The sequence below is a fragment of the Rissa tridactyla genome, chromosome 8 (assembly GCF_028500815.1).
Source record: "Rissa tridactyla isolate bRisTri1 chromosome 8, bRisTri1.patW.cur.20221130, whole genome shotgun sequence".
Classification (NCBI taxonomy): domain Eukaryota; kingdom Metazoa; phylum Chordata; class Aves; order Charadriiformes; family Laridae; genus Rissa; species Rissa tridactyla.
Window position 1 is genome coordinate 41,942,440 of NC_071473.1, and position 25,987 is coordinate 41,968,426.

At 42.7% G+C, this 25,987-nt stretch overlaps 1 protein-coding gene across 4 annotated transcripts; it reads right to left on the reverse strand.

Moving 5' to 3' along the window:
* Positions 1-1,503: 1,503 nt before the first annotated feature.
* PTGFR (prostaglandin F receptor) lies at positions 1,504-24,373 on the reverse strand. Of its 4 annotated transcripts, none has more exons than XM_054212109.1 (3): positions 24,313-24,373; positions 22,582-23,108; positions 1,504-3,702 (listed from the first exon to the last, which is right to left on the reverse strand). In XM_054212109.1, exons 2-3 carry the CDS (start codon positions 23,047-23,049, stop codon positions 3,391-3,393), a joined length of 780 nt encoding a protein of 259 aa, XP_054068084.1. In that variant the 5' UTR covers positions 23,050-23,108; positions 24,313-24,373; the 3' UTR covers positions 1,504-3,390. The 4 variants fall into 4 exon arrangements, with proteins under 4 accessions (XP_054068084.1, XP_054068080.1, XP_054068082.1 ...); XM_054212105.1 differs by having other exon boundaries at positions 22,261-23,108; XM_054212107.1 differs by lacking the exon at positions 24,313-24,373 and adding an exon at positions 23,717-23,977 and having other exon boundaries at positions 22,261-23,108.
* Between the last annotated feature and the right edge of the window lie 1,614 nt (positions 24,374-25,987).

The window sequence follows — 25,987 nt, forward strand, 5'->3', positions numbered from 1 at the left end:
ATGCTTTGCCTCAAGAATCACAGAATGATAGATGTTGGAAGGGACCTCTGGAGATCATCTAGTCCAACCCCCCTGCCAGAGCAGGGTCACCTAGAGCAGGTTGCACAGAATGCGTCCAGGCGGGTTTTGAATGTCTCCAGAGATGGAGACTCCACCACCTCTCTGGGAAGCCTGTTCCAGTGCTCTGCCACCCTCAAAGTAAAGAAGTTCCTCCTCATGTTTAGGTGGAACTTCCTATGCTCAGGTCTGTGCCCATTACCTCTTGTCCTGTCGCTGGGCACCACTGAAAAGAGCCTGGCCCCGTCCTCCTGACACCCACCCGTTAAGTATTTATAAGCATTGATAAGATCCCCCCCAGTCTGCTTTTTTCCAGACTGAAAAGACTCAAGTCCCTCAGGCTTTCTTCATAAGAGAGATGTTTCAGTCCCCTAATCAAAAAGACCTCGAACCTTGCTCTCCATCGTCGTATCTAGGTAACAAACTACAGACATTTGCCTAATCCCCACAATGAGCCACTTGTTACTGACACTTTCTTTGCTTCAGCAGGTTGATTCAGCCCAGGCTAGGACCTTGGTTTAGGATAACGTGCTTCCTTATATAGCCTGCCATTGCTTAAGACCCCAATTAGATTAAAATATTCTCCCACCTGAGGATTTCCTCAGTCGTTAGTCAGAAATGAGATTCACTTCCTTCCCATCAGAACACTTACTGCCCCGGCCTGCTCTGGAGGCACTAATTACTGCCTCGCAGTAAACAGGCAGCTCGTGACTGCTCACATCGTTAGCCAGCATCTAAAGAGATCATCAGCACGTTGCTGAGCAGACTGCCCTTTCCTCCCTGCCTGGGCAATACTCACATCCTAGCGTGAAGCTATCCCATTGCTGGGGGTTTTTCTTATAATCTCATAATCCGTAAAACATATAATTTGCTAATCACACAACACAGCACATTGCTGGCTCTCCGGTGAGATGAAATGCAATGATAATCAAATCGTTTTCAGCGGTAACAGATCCTTGGGTGGCTCTATCTATCCTGAGCTGCCTCGGCAGGCTACCGCGTCACTCGACAAAATAAAATATTAACACCAAAACTCATATTTTTTTCAGGATTCATAGTGTATGTGAAACTAATCAGAGTCTGTGTAACATGTTAGCAGATGTTTGGACAAAAACTCTTGCATTCCAAACACCGAACTGTCTCAGCTCCACTTTTATTTGCATTTTCTAGGCATGGATCATCAGAATTTGACCTTGTCCGCCTTAGACCCCCAACTGCACTGGGATGTTCACGTGAAAACGAAGTGCGCTAACACTGGCATCTGAATTCTCGCAGTCTTCCTCTCTGCCTCCACAACTGCTGTCACTCGTGTGAATGGCGGTGGCTGGCTTGAATCCAGTGTCAGGGGTTTTTGCCATAAGGATTATTTTTAACACCTTCAGATCTCTTTTGTTATGCGAAAATATCACAACCCTCAAGATACAGTTTGATAACTTTAATGAGGCTTTGCAATTTACATTCAATATGTATCAGTACACAAAATATAAGAAATCACATATACATATAAACTTCTGTCTGTTTGTTTTACAAGTCAGGCAGTATGAACTACACAAGCCACACGTATTCACATAACAAAATGGAACATTGATGAGCTTCATTCACCGATCAAATATCTCAACAATTTACAGACCAACGTTTTTTTGCAGCTGCTAAAACAACTATCTTCCATAAAGAACAAATAATTTATAACAACAGATACACCGGCATCACATTCTACAAAATGAATAAGCCGAACCGAGCGCTGACTGAGCACTTCCAGACTTCAGCAGAAGCCACACGAAAGCGACGGTGCAGAGCTCATACCAGCATCAAATCTGTCCACGGTTTGTCAGCTCTGTGACCGAGGAAATAAATCACACACAGAAATTCTTCAGGGTAAACAAAGCCATTTCATTTCATTATAGGGTTATTTAACCCATTTATTTTTCAACCTTTTTAAAACAAAAAGGAAATAGCTTTTAAAACAAAAAAAATGAAATATTTAAACCTCTTGGTTTTTTATTTTCTGACTTGAACTATTCTCACATACAACATGAATTTGTAGTTTGTGAATAGTTTTGGTCCCTCAGACTATCTTCTTGGTGAATCAGTTTTAAACTACTTTGTCCAAATACACCAACAATTCACGAATGTAGCTATCTGAAGTAGGTAAAAATAACACCTCTATCTTAAAACAATCCCTCTGTTACAAAGTCTCCGATACTCTCGTTTTTGCTTCTGAACAAAGTACAGTCACAAAAAACAAAGCTTCTTTTAGCAGCATTAAAGGTGAAGGACCTCCTGCGTAAAGTCCTGGAAACTTTCTGGCATCTTCAAATACAGTGAGTGCCCTCAGCTCTTCAGACACAGACCCTGCAAAAACTGAGCGTGAAGTTTGCTTTCACAAACACAACCACGGCCCCAGGGCAGTTCCCTCTGTTTGCTCACACACATTTTTCATCAGACACGTGTGACCTTTTACAAACAAAGCAGATGTACCTCGCGAGCACCTCAGTATGTGCACTAGGGGAACACTCCAAGAAACTTCCCACAGTTTGGGGGGGAAAAAACCCTACCCTCTTAACAGACTAACCACAGCTTTATGCCTCTTACTTTCAACAAAATTTGTTGAAAGGACTAAAAACTCACCAATAGATCTGAAAATGCAACTGAAAGCAAGCTGAGCTGATCTCCTTCTGTGTTCCCACGGGGAACCTCATGTTTTGCCAGTGATTTGAAAGGAACGCTTACACTGAGGAATTTTGTGACTCTCCCAAAAATTCACGGAACAGTAAAAAATTAAGAGGTCAAGTCAATGAACCAAGCAAACTGGATCTTTTAATAAGCAGGGCACAAGCAAAATGTCTTTTATATATCCAATTGGAAAATTCAATGCCTAGAAGCAAGGAATACCATTATGGAAAGGATGGTGGACTTTACCCTAGGAAGTAGTGACTCTGCAAAGGATTTGGGGGTATCACTGGGAGATAAAATCTACCCCTTTCAAAAATCACCTTGGAGATCTCTTTCACACTTGCATGCGTTCTTAAGAAGCCTGCTGAGGCAAAGGATTTGGTGGGGAGTAGTACTACAAGGAATCCTGTTCACTTTAGTACCTGGAAGGGAGAAATACAGGATGATTTCTCATTCTACTACCAGTTTTGGAAGGGATGTATTCTGAAGGGAATTAAAACATTCAAGTGCATCTTTTGGAGTAGCAGTATCAACCCGGTAAGCAACAAGAGCAAACCACTCACAATTTAAAACAAACGGCAAACCACTGAGCCTTGGAATTCATTTTAAGGTATTGCCCGTGTGTGAGCACCATCTCCATCATCTCTTCATACACTGTGTTTAACTTAATTGTCCCATAGAGCTGAGTGGCTGTAGGTTTATTTGTTTGGAACTTACTGGTGACTCAGATATTGCTGCAACCTTCAAAGAATTCTTGATGGAGCTGAGTTCCCACATGTGTAAGTTTATGATGTGCACGCCACAACATCCCCTTGTGATCTTGTACAGGTTTTTAAGTACAGCTTTACGCAGAAGAATGTACACCCAGGGATCTAAAATCTGATTCCACGTTGCCATTCGGAGAGCGAAAAGTATTGTTTCACAGGTCTCCTTTGAACGACTCTCATTTATCCCAATTCTGGCCATCGTCACCTGAAAATGGAACATTTTAAAATTATACATCAAAAAAAAATGCACCAAGAGAGCATGTGAATGAGTGAAATCATTTCAACGTTATCTCTCATCTTCACACCTTCACAGCATCAATGCATCCCAATTGCAAAGTAAATACTTTCAGGCATATGACATTTATCATCCTAGAAATCCTCTAATATTTTACATAGGATGTACGTGTGTCTCAGCCAAACTCTGTCTGCTGAACCTTGAGCAGAGGATGGCAACCAGCCAGAGATTACCCCCCAAAATCAGGGATTTGAGCAAGGAATAAAAACTTATCCAGAACTGGAGCTAACAAAGTATGCCAAGACTGCTCCAGGGATGGATTTTTTCAAGGATAGAGGCCACTGGTAGATCAGAACATTTTTACGAAAGGTATTTATTTTTTCACATTTTCCAAATTAAAGTCTGCATAAGGAATACAGCACCTTGATTTCATCAAGAAGATTCACATGTTTTAAGCTGCAACAGAACGCAATTTATTGACAGCAGAGCGTTTAGAGGTTTCTAGGAAAATTTAAGCCACGGTGACAAAGGCCATCGCCACCCCTCCTCTTGCCAATGGAGACACAGAGGATTTCATTCACCTGGGGAGGTGCTGCACATGGACAGACCTCCAACAACAACAACGCTACCGGAGACAACAGCTTTACATGGGTGGAGGCATCAGCCTGCCAGTAGAGCTCGGCAGGACATCTCCTGGCAGAGGATGCCCCAGAGCTACCCCCCAGCCCAGTCAGCTGTGGCTGTCCTCCCCGCTTTGCGGAGCTGCAACCTAGGCTTTAAAACCCTCCTGAAACCACGCCGCCGGGGCTCCTGCCCTGCAGAGCCCTCCTTCATAGGCTTGCTGCCACCAAGGCTTTGTAACCTGAGTTCTTGCGTGAAGAAAGCCCGACTCCGCAAAGCCAGGAATCTGCCAGAGCACGGTAAATTATCTCTCTCTATTACTAACGTTAAAAGCACATGAAGACTTTTTTGGTAGAAAGATGAAACACTGTAAGGCATTCAGTTCCAAAACCTTTAAAGTGATACAGTTATTTAACTAAGAAATGGGATATTTTACAAGCGATGCTACGAGTACTCTGATTTATTGGGCGATGAGAGGTAGGGTCAGTCTGTCCAAGTGCAGAGGGTCATATTTTCACAAAGATACATTGTAAAAATAAAAAAAAAATTAAGGAAGAGAGAAAACTACTGCTCAAGATTCCAGCAAACCAGTTACTCCTTTTTAAACACTTGTCTGTAATCCTAGGCCCTATCTATAGCTTGCGGGTCACCACATCTGAGTATAGAGTTGAGTGGAACGGAGTGAACGCATCAAAGGAGACTGTACTTGCTTGATTCAGCATTTGATCAAGTGCTTCTGCATGGACATCTATGGGAGCAGCGAGGAGAGCCCATAGGAACGTTCCTAAGGAAGCTGGTAAGACTGGCAGGAGCACAGCTGGGAACTGGTGTGAGGAGGAGGAGGAATGTCTGAGCACGGAGCCAACACAAACACAAGTCAGTTCCCTGAATCTGCTCTTCACCCCACAACCGTTGGGCGCATTCCTCTCTGACATCAGCAGCCCACCCAAACTTGGACAACTCCTTTGGCTTCTGCACGGGATGTTTTCTCAGGATAGTCCTACATTTTATTTATTAGAGGTCCAATACCACAAGCCAAACTCTGAGGGAGCACTCCTTACTCATGCAAGTAGGGCTGGGCAGCAAATCACAGTGCAACAGAGCTCACAGACCAGCGTCCTTATCTGATATATCCTTTGCTTGACTTAATACAGACATACAGCTTCCTAATCTGCTGCTTGATATATTTCAAAACTGTGTTGTTCTTCTCTCACATCCTGCACAGTTAGTAAATGCCAAATCCGACAGAATTTTATGCCTGGAAGAGGAGGCAGCAGATGTTGCCATCTAGGAAAAGTAGCTCCACCTAGATTTTGCAAAACTGTTATTTTCTCACATGTTATCTAGCAAATTTGTGAGATTCCTTTCCATTTAGTAGTAATCACCTCTAAGTGAACCCATTTGGTTGCCGTTCAACTTGATGGCTCAAAATAAAGTACCTCTTTTTCAATTATAGATTTACATAAAGTAAATCAGGACAAGGAAATTTGATACATAATTTTACGGATTCTGATACTCGGAGAAGCTTCATCCAGAACATTTAAGTTACCTCTTTTGAATACTGGGCATACAAAAAAATAATATATCTGAACTCACAAGTAACAAGTACAGCTTATATACGTAGCTAAATGCTTAAGAAACTCAGCTGTGAATCCCTGTATTGGAAATAATAAGATAAAACCTACATTCTCTACAAATTTCCTTTGATAAAATAGGAATTTCTAGCCATATTACTTATATTATTTGTCAGTGTTATGCGGAAATAAAAAAATGTTTCCTTTCTTGCATCACTAAAACCAACATAAAATGACATCCCGACTGAGAGTTCAAGTTACAATATCCCATCCCATCCCAAGTTATGAGAGTTCAAGACTGATATCCCAAGTTCTGACAGGCTGAGGTTCCTTTATAGGCCTGGACTAAGATAGAGAATCTCAGTCCAATCCCACGCGTGAGAGATTCCTAAGCATTTTTATCCTAAAACACTTGTGGCAGAGCAGTGGTAGAAGCAGATACGTTACCATCACATTGTCTCTGGGTATGAAGTGAGGTAGCTTCTCACACCTCCAAAGAGCTTGCACCGTACTGGGAGCTCTTCCACATCTTCTGAGAAAACATGTAAGAAGACTGCAGGCAAATGAAGCCAACTGCATGCCAACCGAGGGCAAAGAAGAGACCATGTCCTGGCTACCGGAGCCTTCCTAGAAAGTCATCTGATGATTTCCAGAACAAGACCCTAAACTCCAGCTGAACAGGGGCAGAATGGAGTAAGGCCAATAGAAATTATTATTTCTATCAGATTTTCATTTTAACTTTCTTTATTTAAATTTATATTCTTAAAATACTATTCCAAAGTAATTTTGAAATCATAAATGGTAAAAAGGCCCAATACGCTACCAGCTGTTTAATAAAGGGTTTCATTGAAGCAAAACACGCAGAGAGGCTGTATTTGCTCCCCAGGTGTGAGGAAGTCGTGGCGCTGAACTGGCACAAGCCACCGGCTCAGATCCTGCACCCAGAGCTTGCTGCAGTGCTGAGCCGGCTTCTGAGAGCAGGACCTCTTCTGCAGGCACAGAAAGGACACTTCTCTTCTTATTATTTGACTAATAGTGTTCAGTAATTAGTTCAAAGTCAAGAAACCAGTTCAAAGACTGATTTTTTTTTTTTCCTTCCCTGTCAGTCCATCAGGTTAGCATGATGAAGGAATTCTGCCCTCTGTAGCCAGCAGTACACAAGTGGGGAAGTGGGAAGAGGCAACGCGGTTGCATCATATCTGGTTGCGTTTGATCTCCACAATTGAATTTAATATTCGTGCAAATTCAGCAGTATGACTCAAAAAAATTAATCCCCAGCTGGAAAATAACAAACGTAACTCATGACATTTTCTAACATATTTAGAAACGTAAAAATCCAAGTAGCATTTCACCGAGTTACATAATGTTTATATTAGCACAGCTGTAGTATGTCTCCCTGGTGTGCAAAAAAACGAAAGTATCACATGATGCAACCAATACAATTCAAACTTTCTGTAGGACAGTAACTATAAAAGCATAACTGTTAAAGTGACTTTTTAAACCAAGGATGCCTGCTTGCAAGATACAAAGTTACTCTGATTCATATTAGTCCTGGTTGGTTTAAAGGAAGACCTGTCACGCAAGGATTTGACACAATACATTAAACTTCATCCTCTTTGTCCAATTTTAGGCTTCACTAAAACCAAAGCTCACTTAGCAAGATCCAGAAAGTCTGATGGAAAAGTTTTTAAAACATTATGAAATTGTTGACTTCTACAACTTTGCATCTAGCAGATAGCATCAGAGAATTGCCATTTCCCTTAGGGACAAAGCTCAGTGCAAGCAACTGAAAAAAATTGCTCCAAAGCTTCACACCACTCTCCAAATATAAACAGCATGTCTTTAATTTCCCTTCCAATTGGATCTCAATTATATGAGAACAACTAATAAGCTAAATGGCAGTGCTGCTTAGTCACATTCCAGTTAGTACTCAAGGACAGACAGTCAAAATAAGAAACAGACTTTACAGCTAGTTAGGAAATAAGGCAAACTGTAATACTTCTTTGATGCTTTTCAGCACATAGGTTCTAAATCCAGGTTCATCCTTGACTTCAGGAAACTGGATAAAAACCAGGCACCAAGAGATTGACACAGAAAGCAGAGCAGACAGGCCGATTTTGTTACGTGCAAACAAATACCAGAAACTATCTTCCTCTGTAGCTCAGCCTTCAGGCTCCATTTCCCTGTGGGAACCTTGCAGACCCTCCCAAACCTCTTCCTCTTCCTTTGGATTTCATTACAAAGAGTTCTGAGAATTTCCATTAATAGAAGAAAGTCCAGGGGTTTTTTTTCAGTATTTGCAGAGCACTTAAATTTTGTCACTGGTGCCTACGTTGAACCCAGAGGTACATATCCCCTTCACCGAAACCACACAGGACCCAAGGTGGTTCTACTGACTACGTCCCACTCCAGGGAAACAAAAAATATATATAAATATTTTTAATTTCCAGAAGGTTTTGGAACTCCCATTAATCCTGTGTGCTACAAAGAAGTTGCGGTCTGCTATAGGCAAGAGCTGATTAGAAGATGATGCTTTGTAGTATTCCCTAAACACAGATTTTAAGAAAAAAAATATGCAAAAGAGGGGGAGACAGAAATCAAAATGCATCTATCTTCACATTTTATATAGCATTTTATATCTTCTAAGAACAGCCATTAGAAAAGAAACACTGACAGCAAATTGCCTATATCATTGCTATATAGATACTGCAGTATATAAACCAAGCATTTGTTGCGACAAAGCTGAGGCATCCTTCATTTTATTTTTTATTTGATTCTATATAAGTCAGTTTAAAAGCAAGGGCTTCCAAGAAAAATATGTAGCACACCACTTCTGCAATCAAAATGTTAGTACACACGCTGTACTACTTATGCCACATGACGCTTTTTATGTTATAGATCTGCAATATGCTTTTCCCTTAATGTTTTCTTTTCCCTTTTTAAAGGAAAAACATGAACCATATCTTCAGTTTTTATATACCAGATGATCATTTGGCCTAGCAAGTAAATTTTAACCGAGCACAGTGATTTTATAGAAAAATGTGTACTTGAAAAGGAATTGGAGAAGACAAAATGCGCAAGTTTTCCTTCACTTCTAAGGGGATACATAATACTTCCACGTGTAAAGTTTTGCGGGATCAGCTCTTGACAAGAAGCAGCAAAATAAGGGAGTCCCCTTTTCTCTCATGTACACTTCTGCGAAAAAATAATAATGCCACTAAAAATTGACGCCGGATCCACTGGATCACTATTCAGTTGGGGAAAAAATCTGTGTCTACCTCCTAAAACCCAGTTCTAGTCCAAAACCGGTAAATGAAGGACGGTAACTACTACCTGCCAGGATACACATCCTTAAGCACGCAAGTTTACTTATTATCCTCTTAAAGGCTGAGAAACACTTTTCCCCTATCAGGGTTACAGTCTCTGAGGAAACACAGAACCCGAATGAAAAATGGAAAAGACTGGGAAGACCAAAGGTAGCTGAGGTTGCAAAAACATTTTGTAGAAGTGTATTTAGCCTCCATGTGCTCCAAAGTTACCCGCCTCAAAAAGGAACTGTGTAAACCTTTTGGAAGTACTGTAAAGCTAAAGGCACTCAGAGCTCAGAGGTGCAGCACTACTGCTGCAATAAAAGTAAGAAAACTATAGAGAAAACAGGAAAATACAACATTTTCCATGAAGCCCATGAAAATAGTTTCTAATATTCCTTTCTCAGACGCAGTTGATTCTGCGACCAGGCAATTTCTGACCAGCTGATGCTGCTGCTTCGTGAACACGGCACCATCCCCGTCACATGCCTTTTCTCACGCTGGCAAGACCAAAGCCTTGGAATGGTTATGCCCAAGCACCTCTGAACTGGCCGGGCACATCTCGCATCAACGGAAGGCCAAAGGACGGACTGCGGTACAGCAGCACGTACACAACACTGCCGCCGCGACCTTAAATTCAGACTCTGCGGGTGTCTCCCACCCAGCAGCTCCACTCCGTCCGACCTCACCATTCGACGCCTCCTGGCTCAGGCTGCTCCGTTCTTCCCAGCTTCCTGCTCTCCCCATGCGGGCCCAGGTCTGCAGAGGACTCGCAGCCTACTGCACTCCATTACGGTGCCACTAGAGAGTAACGCCATCTGTGCTTTTACAGCTTTATGCAAAATATCTATGTATGGCAGTGCATTTTCTGAACAAACATTTGGAAACATCATTTGAAATTAGACTTTTTATGCATAGAGGAATTTATCAAAATTACTGAAAAAAACGTAGTGCCAATGACTTCATACTCACTATTTATATTTTATTAACTGCCTTTGGCATTATCATGCTCTATATAAGGCAGGAATGCAATTATGAAGTACGCCTCATAAAGAGAAGGATTTCATTGTGTGTATAAACTTAGGAACATTAACTGAAAGTGAAGCTTTTCTTTTCTGTCAGCTTTCCCCTTAGACACTACCTATTTGCATCTGGTTTGCAGTAACACAAATTCAGGCTGGCCTTTAAAGGTTCCAGGTCACTTCTCTCTGTTTCTCTGAAAGAATTCAGGTATTTCTATCTTGGATTGGAAGTCATTTTTTCCTTCTTTCCTTTCCACCCTCTCAAAATTAGAAATACTTTGGTTCAACTAGCAATCTCATTTACTCTCGCAGCTTAATTGATTAACTCATTTGAAAGGAAAGCAGAATGGACATGGGCAGAGAAGAGTTTAGCACTGAAAACAGTAGATGACTCACTTCATTATGAAAAGACACAGTGTCCGTATCAAAGTCAAATAAACATGTTTCCTGTGCTACATGTTTTAAAGTTATAAGAAAGCCTGCTTCCATGAAGCGAGGAATGGACTGCTGCCTAACAACACAGCCTAGAACAAAAATCTCTTGCACACAAAAAAATTAACTTCACGATAAAATTAAAATATTCTTTACCCAGCAACGCTGAGAGAAACTTTACAGGACAACAGCTAGACCTCTTGGGACCAGAATACAATACAGTATTTCTAATACTGCATAATAAGAATCATCCTGAGAAAAACAATCAAATCAAATAAGTATTTTCAGACTACATGTATAAGTATTTAAGGACTATATGTATTCAGGATCCGTTCATTCTTCCTTTATGGTCAGTTGGGTAAAGCTTCAAACCCTGGAAATGCCCTATTACTTCTCTTTTATTGCTCTGCTTTTTCAGGTTTTCACACTCATTTGGAAAACAATCACATTTTTATTGGTTAAACAAATATTCTCATTGATTTAGGAGCAACAGGACTTCTCTCACTCATACCCTACAAATGCCCAAACAAAGAATCACAAATAACACACAATACTGGGGAGGAACAGAAGAACTATCTGAATACAGAAAAAAGAGAGAATATACAGATAACCTGGAGGAAAAAAGAGCTGTAGAGTCCATAATTATAGAATGAATTCAGCACGTAATTACTGTTACGCACAGGATCAAATCAATAACTTAGAAGTGAACTGCCTTTCAAACATCACCACATTCGCACCACTTTATTACTAAAAAGTCATCCTCTGCCGTATTTACGTGTCTGAGGAGAGATACAACATAGATTCAGCACCAGACGCAAATCTTCCAGTTATGTCTTTGAGAGCCAGAAAATGTTCTTCTACAGGGAATGCAGGTTCTCCCAGTTCTTACCTGACCATTTTTTTTTAGTTCTCTCAAATTTGTTACTCTTGTCTAAGAAGCCAAGAATTAAGCTAAGGGTTCCTTGGCCAGGTCACTGATTTCAGAGGAATGGCACATACACGGAGGCTTCCAGGACACATACCAACGAACCCAGAGATACCCATACATCTTACAAGTGTGAAAAGAAGGAAGAAGAATTTCACGGTGAGACATCATGATACACAGTGGCCTTTTCCCCTCTTCTAGAATTCAGGAATGCAGATGGCTTTGATGTGGGACCGAGCCCACAAGACCTCAAGTAACAACAGGTCTAAAAAAGTAAAGAACCTTCTCTGTTGTCTACCAATGGAGTCAGACCTTCAGTTCAATTGTCTGAGAAATTACCGTGTTTATTATATGGGTGTTGGGGAAAAATAAGGAGGGGGAAAAAAAATATCAATTTGTAATTGTTTTTTATGTACGTTTATGTTTACCATGTATGCAACATACAGAGTGGAGGAAAATGAAATCTTTTTAAAGATGGACTGGAGTCATAGTCACCTCATGACTCTGTGCTATCTGATTTGCAGTATTTGCAAATCTGGCTGGAGGCAAAGTAGGATGTGATGTGTTCCTTTCATGTTGTTTTTTTAGAAAACCACCTTTAATAAATATTAAAGTGGCTTATTCTATATATCATTCTGGAGAAGTATACTAAGAAGCTGTGAACTGAAATATCAGGGCTAATGAATTAGCAATATATTTACCAAGTTGGAATGCATAAAATGCAATTATTTTTTTCTTTAATGTTGGCAAATAAATTAAAAGAGATTGCTGCACAGCTGGACCACCTTTTAGGTGGAGGAGGGAAGAGAAAAATCAAATCTCCATTTAAGAGTGATTTATGTCCCGCTACTTCTACAAATGCATGCTCCTGGTGAAGAGCGGATTCAATTTTATTTCCAACTCGCTAATGAACTGTAAATCCTACCACAATATTGCTGTCACTCACATGGATCCTCAGCTCCTTCCTACTTCACCTTCTGTTTCAACACCTTCCCATGCAGCGAGGCAGAGGGGAACGCAGCTGGCCGCATCCCCCCAGCACAAGAGTCTTCCTCCCCACATCCTCGTATCCTGATGTTGGTCATTACATGGGTGACAGGGTTGCTGACGGGCGGACTCATGACATCCTTGACATCCTCCCTCCCTCCCTCCCTCTCTCCCTCCCCCTCTCCCTCCCTCCCATAACTCCGGGTGTCCATGCGGCCACGCATAGCCAGCTCACCAGGGCTCAAGCCCCCTGCGGCAGCGGGCAGCACACAGGTCTGGGACAGCAAGTGGGGGAACAGCTGCGCATCAGTCATGAACTTCCACTTCTCCAATGACAAAGTCATCTTCGGTGTCTGGGAGTTTAGTATTGAGGCCTAATTGTCTTAAAAAACCTCAGTTCAGGGGATCCCTGACACAAAGGCCTTCAGCCTCCTTCAGGAAATCATGCAGAAACACAACTCCAGCGCCAATCACACCCATGCTTCGGCATGCGTCTCTGAACAAGGGCTTCACATGGTTCATTAAAAAGAGTTGTTAAGAAAGAGCTTATCAGCTGCTCTCCTCTCCCTAGAGGCAATCCTTCAGCAAGAGACAGCGTATCACCTACAACGTGGCTCAGGATTGTTCAGCCGCTCAGCTATTTCGCCTCATCCAATATGAGAACACATCTGAAAGAATGAGTCAGAATTACTAAAACTTCACTGTAACTCCTGATGTGAATCCTTTCTGCAGCGTTCTGTGACCTGAACCATGACCATTTCTAGGAGCACGTCCACAGACCCCACGACAGGCTCGTGCTCCTGCTCTGCCGGGCACTGCGCTGGCACACGGTCAACAGTCATCTTCCCTCCTTCCTTGGGGAGCTCGTGACCCAGATGGCAATTCAGCAATTTCTGACCATTTTAATGTAAAATTTAAGTCTTAGAAACACGCGCAACAAGAATTATCACTCAGTTTTCAATCTAAGCAGCGTATTTTCCAGAAGATCCAAAGAATGCGCGCCCTCAGACATGAACTGGTTCTACACCACTATTGAGACAAGTAACTTCTGCTAGAAAGCTTTTCTAAGCACCATGCAAAATTTAAGAACATGAATTAACACCATAATAAATATCTCACAGAATATACGAATGTATATCACGCCTGGCGTCTGTCATGTCAAACCTGGTGAGGCTGAAGGACCTTCTGGAGTTGTTCCATGTAAGTGTATTTGTCCCAGAGACTTTTCAGCAACAATTTTACCATTTAAAGTCTTTAGATAGTCAGGAAAAAGAGCGTTCCTAAAATAACCACCCAAAAATGGTTATGCCATTTATGACATTTTCCAAAAATGGTTATGCAGTGTATGATATTTTCAAGCAAGAAAGGCCTGAATAAGTGTAATATCTAGGAAATAGGAAGAATTCTCTTATATCAACAAAATTGGAATGTATGTCAAATTGATTTACTTTTTAATATCAAGCACAGAATCCAAAAACTTTACCAACTGAATAAATAAGGGGAGGTTATCAGTGGCAAATTTATTTGGATGAAGTTTTCAGAATTTTATTTTTTGAGATGGCAACTTCAAAATTGAAAAAAAAAATCAAAATTTTCTGTGAAAGTCACTGACATCTATTTGGAACAACATATGTGGGTTTTCAATTTATAGATCTTCACGGTTTAATTCCGCATATATAATATAAATTTAAAAATCAAGCAGCAAGCAGTTTAAAAAGAAAAATAGGACCATGTTGTTTTGAAAATGCAATGTTCTCACACGACTGGAAACCTGCCTTCCCTACTTTTTCTCTCCAAAACAAACCAATCTCATCGCATTCTGATGGCACTGCGTTTTCCGGAAAAGGCTTTACTTAAGTTTTTCCAAACAGCACATAGGTAACAAAAACTATAATTATGCTTCCTCAAAAGCCTTTGGTAAAGGACAGTCTGTCAACCTCAGTCAGCTCTTCTTCCTTCCCCGGTTCATATCGCTACTCCAGGACAATACTCTGACCACTGTCCATTTCTTCTCCAGAACTTCTTTCCTGTTGAGAGTACCTCAGCTGCTCAACTCCCTGACTTCCGTGAGAAGAAGGTTAAGACTTGAATTACAAATATAGCCACAATTAATATAGAGTTTCTAAGCACTCTATGATAAACTACACCCTGGCCCACACTTCAAAACATTTTTTTTAAATGATTCATGTTTCTCAGAAAGGCTAAGGCCTGTAAGATCTCTACAAACTGTAAAAGATGAAAATAGGAACAGACCAATTCCAAACACTGAAACAGTACCTTTGAAATTCAGTATCATTTTAGGTGGGTATACTCTAAAACGATTCTCATCTAACCTGGTGGAAATTTGCCAGCTGTGCCTCTTAAGAACCAAAAATAAAAGAAAGATCTCTACAACCAACAGTAAAAAAAGGCACGGACATCTTATCAAAGGGTTTCTAGTATCATAGAAACACATCTGAACAGGTGGATTGAATTTTTAAATGCATTGTATTAAACTTCGTTATTCACTCTCTGAAAACACCTGTAATTTTTATCCATGGAGTATTTTCATGGTGACATACAAAAGCACACCCAAATTGTCCAAGCTGCTGCTTAAACCTTACTCGACAGGAAACTAAACTAAAAAGACACTTCTGTCTGGAGACTAACAAAAACTTCAATCAAAATGAGTGTTCTCTGCACCCCTAAAATCACCTATTTATTCCAAAATATCTTTTGGGTCATAATATTAGGAATGACACTAACATTTCAGTGATTTAACCTCGAGGATCAGAAGTTCAGTTGGAGGAACTCAAGCAAGAAGAGTAATTGAATCTCACAGTGTTAAAGGATGCATTGAGAAACTCGTCAAGCAATTAAAAGGCCGCGATATGAGGGAGACTGACAGCCCTTTTTCTAGTGTAGCTTGAATGACAAGCAAACTGATATAAGGCTCTTTTTCTTTCCAGAGGAACTCGGGGAGCATTTTATTCAGCCAAAAAGCCGCTCCTGATCTGACCTCTTCTGACACAGCAAGGCCTGGAAGAGAAGTAACACCTTACCGTTGACAACAACCACTACAGTATTGATGCTTCAGACTAGAGATAAAGAGTCATACCTAGCGGGCCTTCTGACAGCAAAAAGCTTTTTTCCCTTCCCTATGAAACTGGTTCATTTATTAAAAGCATTGTGGAACGTGGGCTCCTGCGATGGGCTTGCTCCTGGACCAAGAGATGCAAGGACAAGGTCCAACAGGGACCATGGAGGTCCTGCAGCAGGTGGTCACCTCTCCTGCGCCCGTCAGCCTGCCGCAGGCAAGGTGTCAAGCGGAGCCCAGACCCACCTCAAACCACGTCTTCTTTACTCTGACAGCACATCCCATCTTTGTACGGTGTCAACAGACAACCCTTCCAGCAAAACATGACAAGAATTCAACGACATAAGGCAGCACAAACACAGTAACAATCATTGATTATCTTCTTAGAATTCCGCATCTTGAAAAAGACAGACAAAGTGTGTTTTTCCCCTGTGAAAGTAACTTTAACAACAGCACGCAAAGCTGCAAGGTTAGCTAAGCATGTTTAAGAGTACCTCCAGCCTTCAAAAACAGATGACTGGAAATTGAAAGCCTAATTTATTCTTTTTCAGAATAAAAGATCACTCTCCTTGTTGACAGTGCCTATGCTGGCACCACGAGCCCACGGAGGCTGCACCTCTGACTAACAACGTGTTTTGCCAGCGGCTCTGGAAGAGCACATGCTGGAGACGTGGGGTTGCGGCAGCGTGCATGGTGACAAGGGCCTCACTGGTGAAGCGTGGACCTGCACCTTGGGACATCTTGTGTACGTTTCTCCTCAGCTGCATTTTCTGATCATGAAAACCACCAGCCAGAGAGCACAACAGAAAGGGCAAATTTTTAAGTAACTCTTTTGTTGTAGGGACAATACAAAGAGCAATATCTGAAGGCATGCAAACAACGCTGGTACAGCAATGAGCTCGTATAAATGATGCCCACTGCACATATAAGCATAAGGTAGTACAACAGAAATTTAAACTGCCAGCTTGTTGAAGAGTGCAGAAAACAGGAATGGAGGGAGACACTTCAAGAGCAACAGGGGTATGAACTCCTGGCAAAAGTGTCACTGTGCAAGTATATACATGACTACACATACAAAAATACTAAAATGAGATGCACAACTTGTACAACAAAGTACCTTCTACTGTATGCAACTACACAGCCTAGAATTTAGTGTAAAACCTGCAACCCACCGACCTCCTTCAGCACGTACCCACCACGAGCCAGTCTCAGCACCCAAAATACCTGGTGCAGCCACCAAAGAGGGGTGGGCTGGGGCAGGGATATTCATAGAATCATAGAATCATAGAATGGTTTGGGTTGGAAGGGACCTTAAAGATCACCTAGTTCCAACCCCCCTGCCCTGGGCAGGGACACCTCCCACTAGACCAGGCTGCTCAAAGCCCCATCCAGCCTGGCCTTGAACACTTCCAGGGATGGGGCATCCACAGCCTCCCTGGGCAACCCGTTCCAGTGCCTCACCACCCTCACAGTAAAGAATATCTTCCTAGTATCCAATTTAAATCTACCCTCCTTCAGTTTGAAACTGTTACCCCTCATCCCATCATTACACTCCCTGATAAAGAGTCCCTCCCCATCCTTCCTGTAGCCCCTTTAGGTACTGGAAGGGGCTATAAGGTCTCCCCCGAGCCTTCTCTTCTCCAGGCTGAACAACCCTAACTCTCTCAGCCTGTCCTCATAGCAGAGGTGCTCCAGCCCTCTGATCATCTTCGTGGCCCTGCGCTGGACCCGTTCCAACAGGTCCGACAGGTATTCCCCCAAGAGCATCCCCATGAGCGCAGCACTGCCCTTCTTGCCTCCTCCGGCAGCTCCTAGCTTGGAGTAATTTGGCAAACGGTAAGCGAAATGCAGCCCTAGGAGCACGAAGAACCAACCCTCAAGCCTCGCTGCACCAGACAACCTGAGGACAACACCAGCATCAGAGCGAGTTCAGAGAGTGGCAATTAGCATAGCAAATTGGAAAGGGAAGAGATGGCATGAGAAGAGACTGCTAAGAATTAATCTAGGCAGTAAAAAAAGCAGCTGAATAAGAGCTGATTTAATCATATGAAATAAATAGCTGAGACCTTTCAAAAAAAAAAAAAAAAAAAAACAGAAGGAGCGGCTATTTTCTGCAGTAGAGGGGAGGTAAAACTGGATGAAAGTAATCCAGTAACTGCATGGAGAAAGATCTTAACAAGAATAATATGAATGTAAAAGTATTTTTCTCAGGCTAAGACTGTGTTCCACCCGTGAAAAAGATCAGACATTCCTCCAAATCATAATTTGTTCCCGTAGATAAATTCACTCTGAAATAAACCCCTCCCGTTCACAGTTACAGGGAGTTCACTCTGCTAGTCCAAAAACAAAATTTAAAATACGTTTATCCCTGGAGCCCCACAGAATTTGACGTACTAAAGTCAGAATCGGCTCATACGAACACAGCTCCAAAAACCAAGCTGTTTCATGACAGTCCAGACATCAAGTCACAGCCAAAAACCAGCTTTATATAACAACCTATTTCATCAGAGATGCTTGTCACAAAATGCTCCAGCCCAACTATTTGCTTTGGGAATCCAACCCCTAGGGACCAAATTTATCCAACCAAACTCACATATCCTTAGCAGTGGTCTAAGACTCTAGCAAGGATGAAAAAAGATGACTTACTACACAGAGGAGTTGATGTTACTATCTTTGGAACATATTTTCCTGATTTACCCATCACAAAGCAAAATTATTTGGACTGTCAGAACAAATGTGCCTCCGCAAATCATTGACTAAACAGATTATCGGAAAACTCATGAATTCCACTTGTTGCCTTTTCTGTGATTTCCCTCCCACTCTCACCTCCTCAAAAGGAGATAAATGTTCCCCCATAAGGGAAGAAGCAGGGAGTACCCTACATTCTAGTACTCCATTAAGGAAAGATTCCCACACAGTGGCAGAAAACTTGGAAAAGGTGCCCATTTTTTAGGCACAAATGAGATGGTGCTTCCGGAAAGGAATCAGAAGGAAGACAAGGAATCAGAAGGAAGACAAGAAATCAGAAGGAAGACAAGAAATCAGAAGGAAGTCCCTGCCCAACAGCCCCAGGCAGAGCTCCACGGGAGCCATGCCATGGGCTCCGCTTCTGGAAAACTCCGGGAGTCTTAAAATAGAGGTGGTGATTGATTCTAATATTCTAATATTAAATGCTAGGTATATATACACATATACACAGATACCTTAAGGCACCAAAACAAATTCACCACCACTGAGCACATGCAGAAATCAAGTTCAGTTCCACGCCAGACACCACTAAGTCCAGGGACGTGTGTCTCTAATGTCATCTAAAGGTGATTTTAGCACAGGAGAGTGACTGAATATACAACTCTACTTGAAAAAAAAATAAATAGTGAAGTAATTCTGCAGTTGGATAACAGTATTTGATAGACGTGATTTTGGTAGCCATGCATATATGACAATTGACGTAACACCAGACTAGATTAAAAACAGAAGAAAACTAAAGAAAGCAACCCCCCTCCTCAGATGGAGAATCACACCAAATAAATCCAAACCCTTGTATCTGCAAACCACATGTGGCATAAACTGCATCGCCTTCCTCCGCCTCCTCTTCCAAAGGTTTGTTTGGTTTCTAATCACTTTGGTTTATACCAAGGCAATCCACGCTCACATAAAATTTTGTTCTGTGTGCTCCTTGGGATACAGAACATGGGTAAAATTCACAGTTCAAAGAGTGACACTGACTTCTAGATTTTGCTTTGAGAAAAAAATTAAACAAGCAAATGAATGTAAAACGAGCATGTATTTAGCTACTTTGACAAATAATTTCACTTATGAACACCTGCTCATATTTATTTCAAGAAATACTTATTTTGGTATATGCTGATTAGATTATAGAACCTAAACAATTCATTTCACAAATTAAAAGCCCTGAGAGGTTTCAGATAAATCAGACAAGTAGATTTGGATCAGCAATTCTTCATGAATCATACGCCTTGATAAACCCTGGATGTCTTTATTGTAGCACTTTAGCAGCACGCTCCTGGCAAAGCTTTATTCCACTGCATCCGTATGCTCCACTGCAGTCCAATAAAGCTTGCTAAATTAACGCTGTGCTTATAATTCTGTTTGTATTCAGTGAACTATCAAAGACTTGGTGATTCAGAGAATGAACTTTGATGTCAACTCTACAATCGTAACAGCTAAGAGAGGTAACACCACCAAGGACCCCGTCTCGTTGCATTTCGAGCTATCGAACTCTCAGGCTAAAACACTAATTGTTCATTTCCTTCAAACTTTGTTTCGAGAACTAAATCCTGCCTTACACAACTTTTTTTTTGTTTTTAACTTCTCATTTCTAACATAAATTTGTCCATATTGCCTAACTATTTTCCATGCTGCCAGGCTAATTTTGGTGGCAGTTTGGCTCGTCTCATCTCAAAATAGATCCAGAAGTGAAGCATCACGAGGCCGGAACACGCAGAGAGCCCCGGCACATTTGCCACCCAATGCACCAGAATTGTTTGGGTATCACCTCCCCCTGCAACACAGTCCCGAAAACTAACAAGTACAAAATAAAGCAAGAAGCCATTCAGGGGTCTTTATCACTCCCTGATGAAAACACCAAACTCTGAAAAGGCTCTGAAAAAAAGATTTTGCAGCTGGAATAATAATTCATTGACAACTACAACTTAGATGAAGTTAAATGCTTTAACAAAAGTAGTGCTGCGATTTCAATAAAGATTGTCAAGATTTTAAAAATTTCTATAATTAATAACAAAATTCTATAATTAATAATAAAATTCTATAATTAACAATAAAATTCTATAATTAGTAATAGTAATAAATAATAATAAATTAAAAAATCTACAACTAATAAAAATTGAAAGGCATAACAAAATTACCAACACCAAAAAAACAACCACACTAGTTGCAATTTAGTTGCAATTTCATATGTTGAATAAATGAAGTATCTCTTTTGAATTAAAAAAAGCCTAGAGCTCTTTGCTACCCAAGGGCTTTTTTAAAAATCAAATTAACTACAACCTTTAAGGACAGTTATTTTATCTGAAAAGAAATGTCAACAGAGGATAATATACTGCTTTTTTTCATGAAAAGCAAAGTCCTCGTTGAGTTGCTTTTCTTGAAAACCACTCTGTGGTTTGCCCCAGACAAACTTCAGGAGGTGTCTGGAAGTAACTGGAAGTAAGTTCACTACAGAAGCTTGCTATACTGGTCTGATGACTCTGTTTATGCTCTATACACTACGGGCAGGACACTGACAGAAGACAATTTGAATTTACACTTATGGTGCAGAGCACGTCTAGAAAAATCAATAGAGAAAGGAGGAGGGGAAAAATTCTCTGTGTGTTGAACAAAAGTGAAAGAGATTTTGTGTGTTTCAGCGGTGCAGAGATTTATATGCAGGCTCTCTCCTTGAAGTCTGCGGTACTGGATTAATTAAACGCTACCTGCCAGATTGACCCATCTGCTGCAGCTAGGCTAATATCAGTATCACATTTAGAACTAGTTCAGGTAACTCCATACTATACCATAGGCAGTGAGGAGATGAGATACAGCTGGATCGGATTCAGATCTTGGATTTAAATTTCTAGTTTTCTAAGCTGAAAGCAAAATCGCACCTCATTCATATCAGCAGAAAACTATGGGACCTTGTCCCTAGGAAGCAAATTAAGATTTCGTATTACTTGTCACTTAACCTCTCTCACCCTAGTAAAAAAACCTACTACGTTAATTTACTGCATTAAAAAGAGTCACAGTTAATATCAGCTTTATAATGCCACCATATAACAGAAGCCGTCAAATTCTTTCCTGTAACAATCCCGTGTCCCTGGACCCTGCTCACTGGCAGAGCACACGCCGACGTGACCAACACTTACCGCTTTGACGAGCCACAGCAGTTACCAGCCATCAGTCAGTCCCGAGTTACAGCCGGGACAGCGGGGAAAGCGCACCCGCTGCCCAGAGCAGCTTTGCTAGTCATCTGGTCAGATCACAAACCCAGCTTGTCAGGTCTAAACTAAATTTTTATTTTTAACCCACTGCCAGCCACTGGTTTTTAACATGACTCTAAAGCAAAGCTCTTAATACCCTGCTAATGGAGCGGAGGATTTTTACGTTCTTAACTGTTAACTTCCATAACACGGTTCACAAGTAGCAGTAAATCATAATAATAACAATGCACAGACTACCATAAATAAAAAATGATAGGAGCCACAGTACAGACTAAACAGACTTGCCACTCCAGGATTTCACTGAATTTTTCGACAAGCTCAACATTTGCTCTGATTTATTCTAGCCACCATTCTGCTACCACAGCACTGGAAATGAAGTCCTCGCTGTCCTTACACATTTTGCTCGCTCGGTCTATTTTCCCTATGATCGGAGGTGGAGAGCAATTACCATTTTTGTTATAGATGCATAGGTACGTACATTAGGGGCAATGTGCTGTAAAATTAATACATTGAAGAGTGAACGGAGCTGTTATCACAGCTAAAGCGCCTTAAAACCTGGAGATAGAAAAGTATAACTTTTATACAGTGATGTGCATTAAAAATTGGCAAACACGTTAGGCTCTTACCAGGAATGGACTCCAGCAAATGCAAGAAACACACATTATAGCCAAGAGCTGAATGATCATTTCAAAATGATGAGATCTGCCTTGTCTTTGTTGACTTTTAAATTTGACTCTTAAGAGGGTAATTCCTGTGACAGCATTGCACAAGAATGAAATAGCAAGGGCCAGTAACCCAAGGCAAGAAAAAAGTAAGAGATAAAATCTGTCTTCCCAGTCCTCAACATGTTCTGTTTTATAGAAGCACCAGGTCCTCGATGCTTGAATTTGATAGGCTCTAAACCTGAGAATAGGCAGCAAAGCTACAAGAACAGCAAACAGACATACCATAGTCAACATCATTTTCACATGTTTAGAAGTCATTTTTGTAGAGTGAAATATTGGCTTAGTGACTCCAATGCACCGTTCAACAGCCATCACGCTGCCCAGGAAGAGCGGGCACAAACCAAAGAAAACCATGCAGATGCCAAAAACACTGCAAAGAATGTTGGACTGGTTAAATCGAATCCAGTCTTTATCTGATGCGTACACAAACACCGCGATGGCTCCATTGATGAGGTGGCCGAAGAGATCTGTGACGACCAAACCACTAGCGAGAAGCAAAAAGGAGGCTTTCGATTTCTGCCTAAACCTCTGATACGCCTTCATGAGAATTGCTATGGCAAGACTGTTGGACAAAATTCCCACCGTCATGAAGATGATTGAAAAGAAAACGGAAATCTTCTTCTCCGTGTGGCAGGTCGTGTTTTTTAAGATTCCAAATCCAGCCAGCCCTGGTGATTTCGAACCGTTCATGGTTAGGAAAGGAGAGGAAGCCCTCAGAACATTTCAGCAGTCTTGCAATCAAAAGGCATCTGCAATATTAAAAACAAATATACACACACTGTAAAAGGCATACCACTGTTCAAATGACATTTGAAGCAGAATTCCATAACATTAGTCTGTGGTACAAATCTAATTTTCCAGTTTTCTGAGTGATATGATATGGCATCATGTTTTAAGCGCATCAGTCACAGAATAAAACAATTATCTGCATGCATTATACAATGCAGATGTAGCGCAGAGTATCTTTATAGTCTCTGCACATCTAAGATACACAAAACAATGTATAAAATATATAATGCTCATATACACGTAATCAGAGAAACCATACAAAACATCCTGATGGTTAAACTACCTATATAAACAAATGTTTGTGCAACATACTCCTACAATGAAAGTATTTACCAGCCCAACCACAGTCAAAAGTGAAATACTCGAACTGGAATGTTTTGAGATGATAATCACACTCCATTTTTCTTCTCACTGTTAAGCATTTATTTTCAAAACAATGTCCTAACATCTTCCAAGTAATTCTCCTCTCACAATTCAATGCTTTAAAGCTTCAACGTGACCAACACTGATGTCTCCAACCCCAGTTCCCCCACTGAAGCACAAGCTTGTATTTTAGCCGCCCCCTTACTCAGAAGCCAATTCTGCAAGTTGCTTTACACTTTATCTCCCATCTCTGCTCTCAGGACATTCCTGTTGGCAAAAAACTTCCCATGCGGAAAAAAAGCGCAGGATTTAATAACGCATAATACGAAGAGGCGGTCAGGTCTCCCAGCTACCGGGCTACATCAGACACCGGCCGTGCCGAAGGCATTTCCAGCGTTCAGGACGGCCGAACGGCAGCGCAGTCGCCAAACTCCCCGGCCGGAGCACCTTCCCTTCCCGCCGCACCGGCAGGAGCGCACCGAGGGGAGCGGCGCACCGTCGGGGCGCACCGGGGAGGGCGGCGCAGCGGGTGGAGCGCCGGGCACCCGTGGGAGCGGCGGTCCCGCACGCCGCCCCGCAGCGCCCCTCGGCCACCGGCAGCGCCTTAAGTGCGCTCCGCTGCCGGCGGGGGCGGGGCGAGCCCGCCACGCCGGGCACAAGTGCCACCGGCCGCTGCCGGTACCGGCCCCGAGCCGCCCGGCTCCGCGCCGCGGTCCCCCCGCCTTGACACCCCCGGCGCGGCTCCCGCCGCCGCACCCCGCTCCTCCCCCGCCCCGGGCCCGGCCCGCCGCCGCCACTCACCTCCGCTTCGCTCCGCGGCGCCGGGGAGAGGCGCGGCGGCGCAGCGCGGTGCCCCGCCGACCGCCGCCAACCCCCCCCCACCCCCGCCCGCCCGGCGCCGCCCGGCGCCCGCCCTCCCTCCGCCTTCCCTCCCGGCCTCCCGCCCGCCCTCCCCGCCCGCCGCCCCCGGCCCGGCCACCCGCCAGCGGCGGGACGGTCGCGCTGCCCGGTCCCGTCTCCCGCCGCGGGGCGTTGCTGCTGCCCCCCGCGCTGACCGGGGGGCTCCGGGTGAGCCCGGGAACGCGGCACCTGCCCGCACACACGCACCGAGCCCTTCTGGAGGGGGCTGCGGGGCAATGCGGACAGCCCCCGGGGCGCCCGGCTGTGTCCCGGGCAGCAGGAGAGGTCCCTCGCACACCGGCGCCGAGCCGCCTGCCTTGCCCTGCCGGTGTCCCCGGCAAGGAGGGACAGGCTGCCTTGTCGCATCACAGCACCAGGTGACGAGGCCACCCCAGCCAGGCAGGATGCTGCCCACGGTGCTGCGGCCACGGCAGCAGCAGCTCATGGGACAACCAAGAGACCAGGTCTGTCCTCAGCCACGGCCTGGTCCTTTTCCGTGTGCTTCTGTGCAACCACCCACTTCACCAGCGCACAGGGAGCTCAGGAAGGGGTAGCCCCCACGGGATGCAGCTGTGCACATCACTGGACACATGCCCCTTGCACCTACCAGATCATGTGGAGCTAATGGTGCTCCTTGAACCATTGCTCCACTGGAGCAATATGACGAGGACACGGCCTGACGAGTAGTTAATGAGTTAATGGTACCATGGATAACGCTGGAGATCCAAAGGTTCTTCGTTTCCCATCACGTACTCAGGCTGCTACAACTTGAAGTTATAGATAACTTTTAAGTTCTCTCATCCATCAATGTCCAGGACTGCCAAACAAGCCTGAATGGGATTTATTTTTTTTTTATTAAAAACTCTTTCTAAAGAAATAAACCAAAACATAAAATCAAGGTCAAAATATAAAATCAAACTGTAAAATACTACAGAATTTGTCATGGGTAAGAGTGATGGAGAACCTGTATTTTTTTCCACTGAGACACAACCTTGAGTTGTACTACTCCTAGCCACCAGGCTAAAAATTAAAAATTTAAAAATTAAAATTCTCAAGCATGTTACAGTCTTTGCTTACGTTTATGGCTTGAATACTAAGGGTACAATTTGCCTCTCCCTAATCCGCCAGTGAGGTAATACAAGCCAGCAGAATCCATTCTTTCAAATAGTGTCTCAAATCACATACATAAACAGTTAAAAGCACCATGCAATGGCCTTCTTCCTGAAAATGCTTGTCAGATTTTGGCATCTTTTCCTACAACGAGCAAAAATGGTCAATTTGGTCTGATTGGGACCTATAAATTCCCAGAGTATCTTTTTTTAAGACAACAATAACATATAAAAAAATCTCAAAATACATTATTGCCCATTAAACTTCAGAGGAAAAGAGTTTATTTTATGTTTCCCTGCACAGAAATAAATGGAGATGGAGATCTCAAACTACAAACAGCTTGCACCGTGCCCTTCTTTCCTAGCCAGATTTCTTCACCCATCTCTCCTGAAATGGGGGACAAATCTGTTTGAAAAGAAGCAATGAAGTTGTACTTCAAGACCCTGCAGTCTGTGGGGTAGAAGCT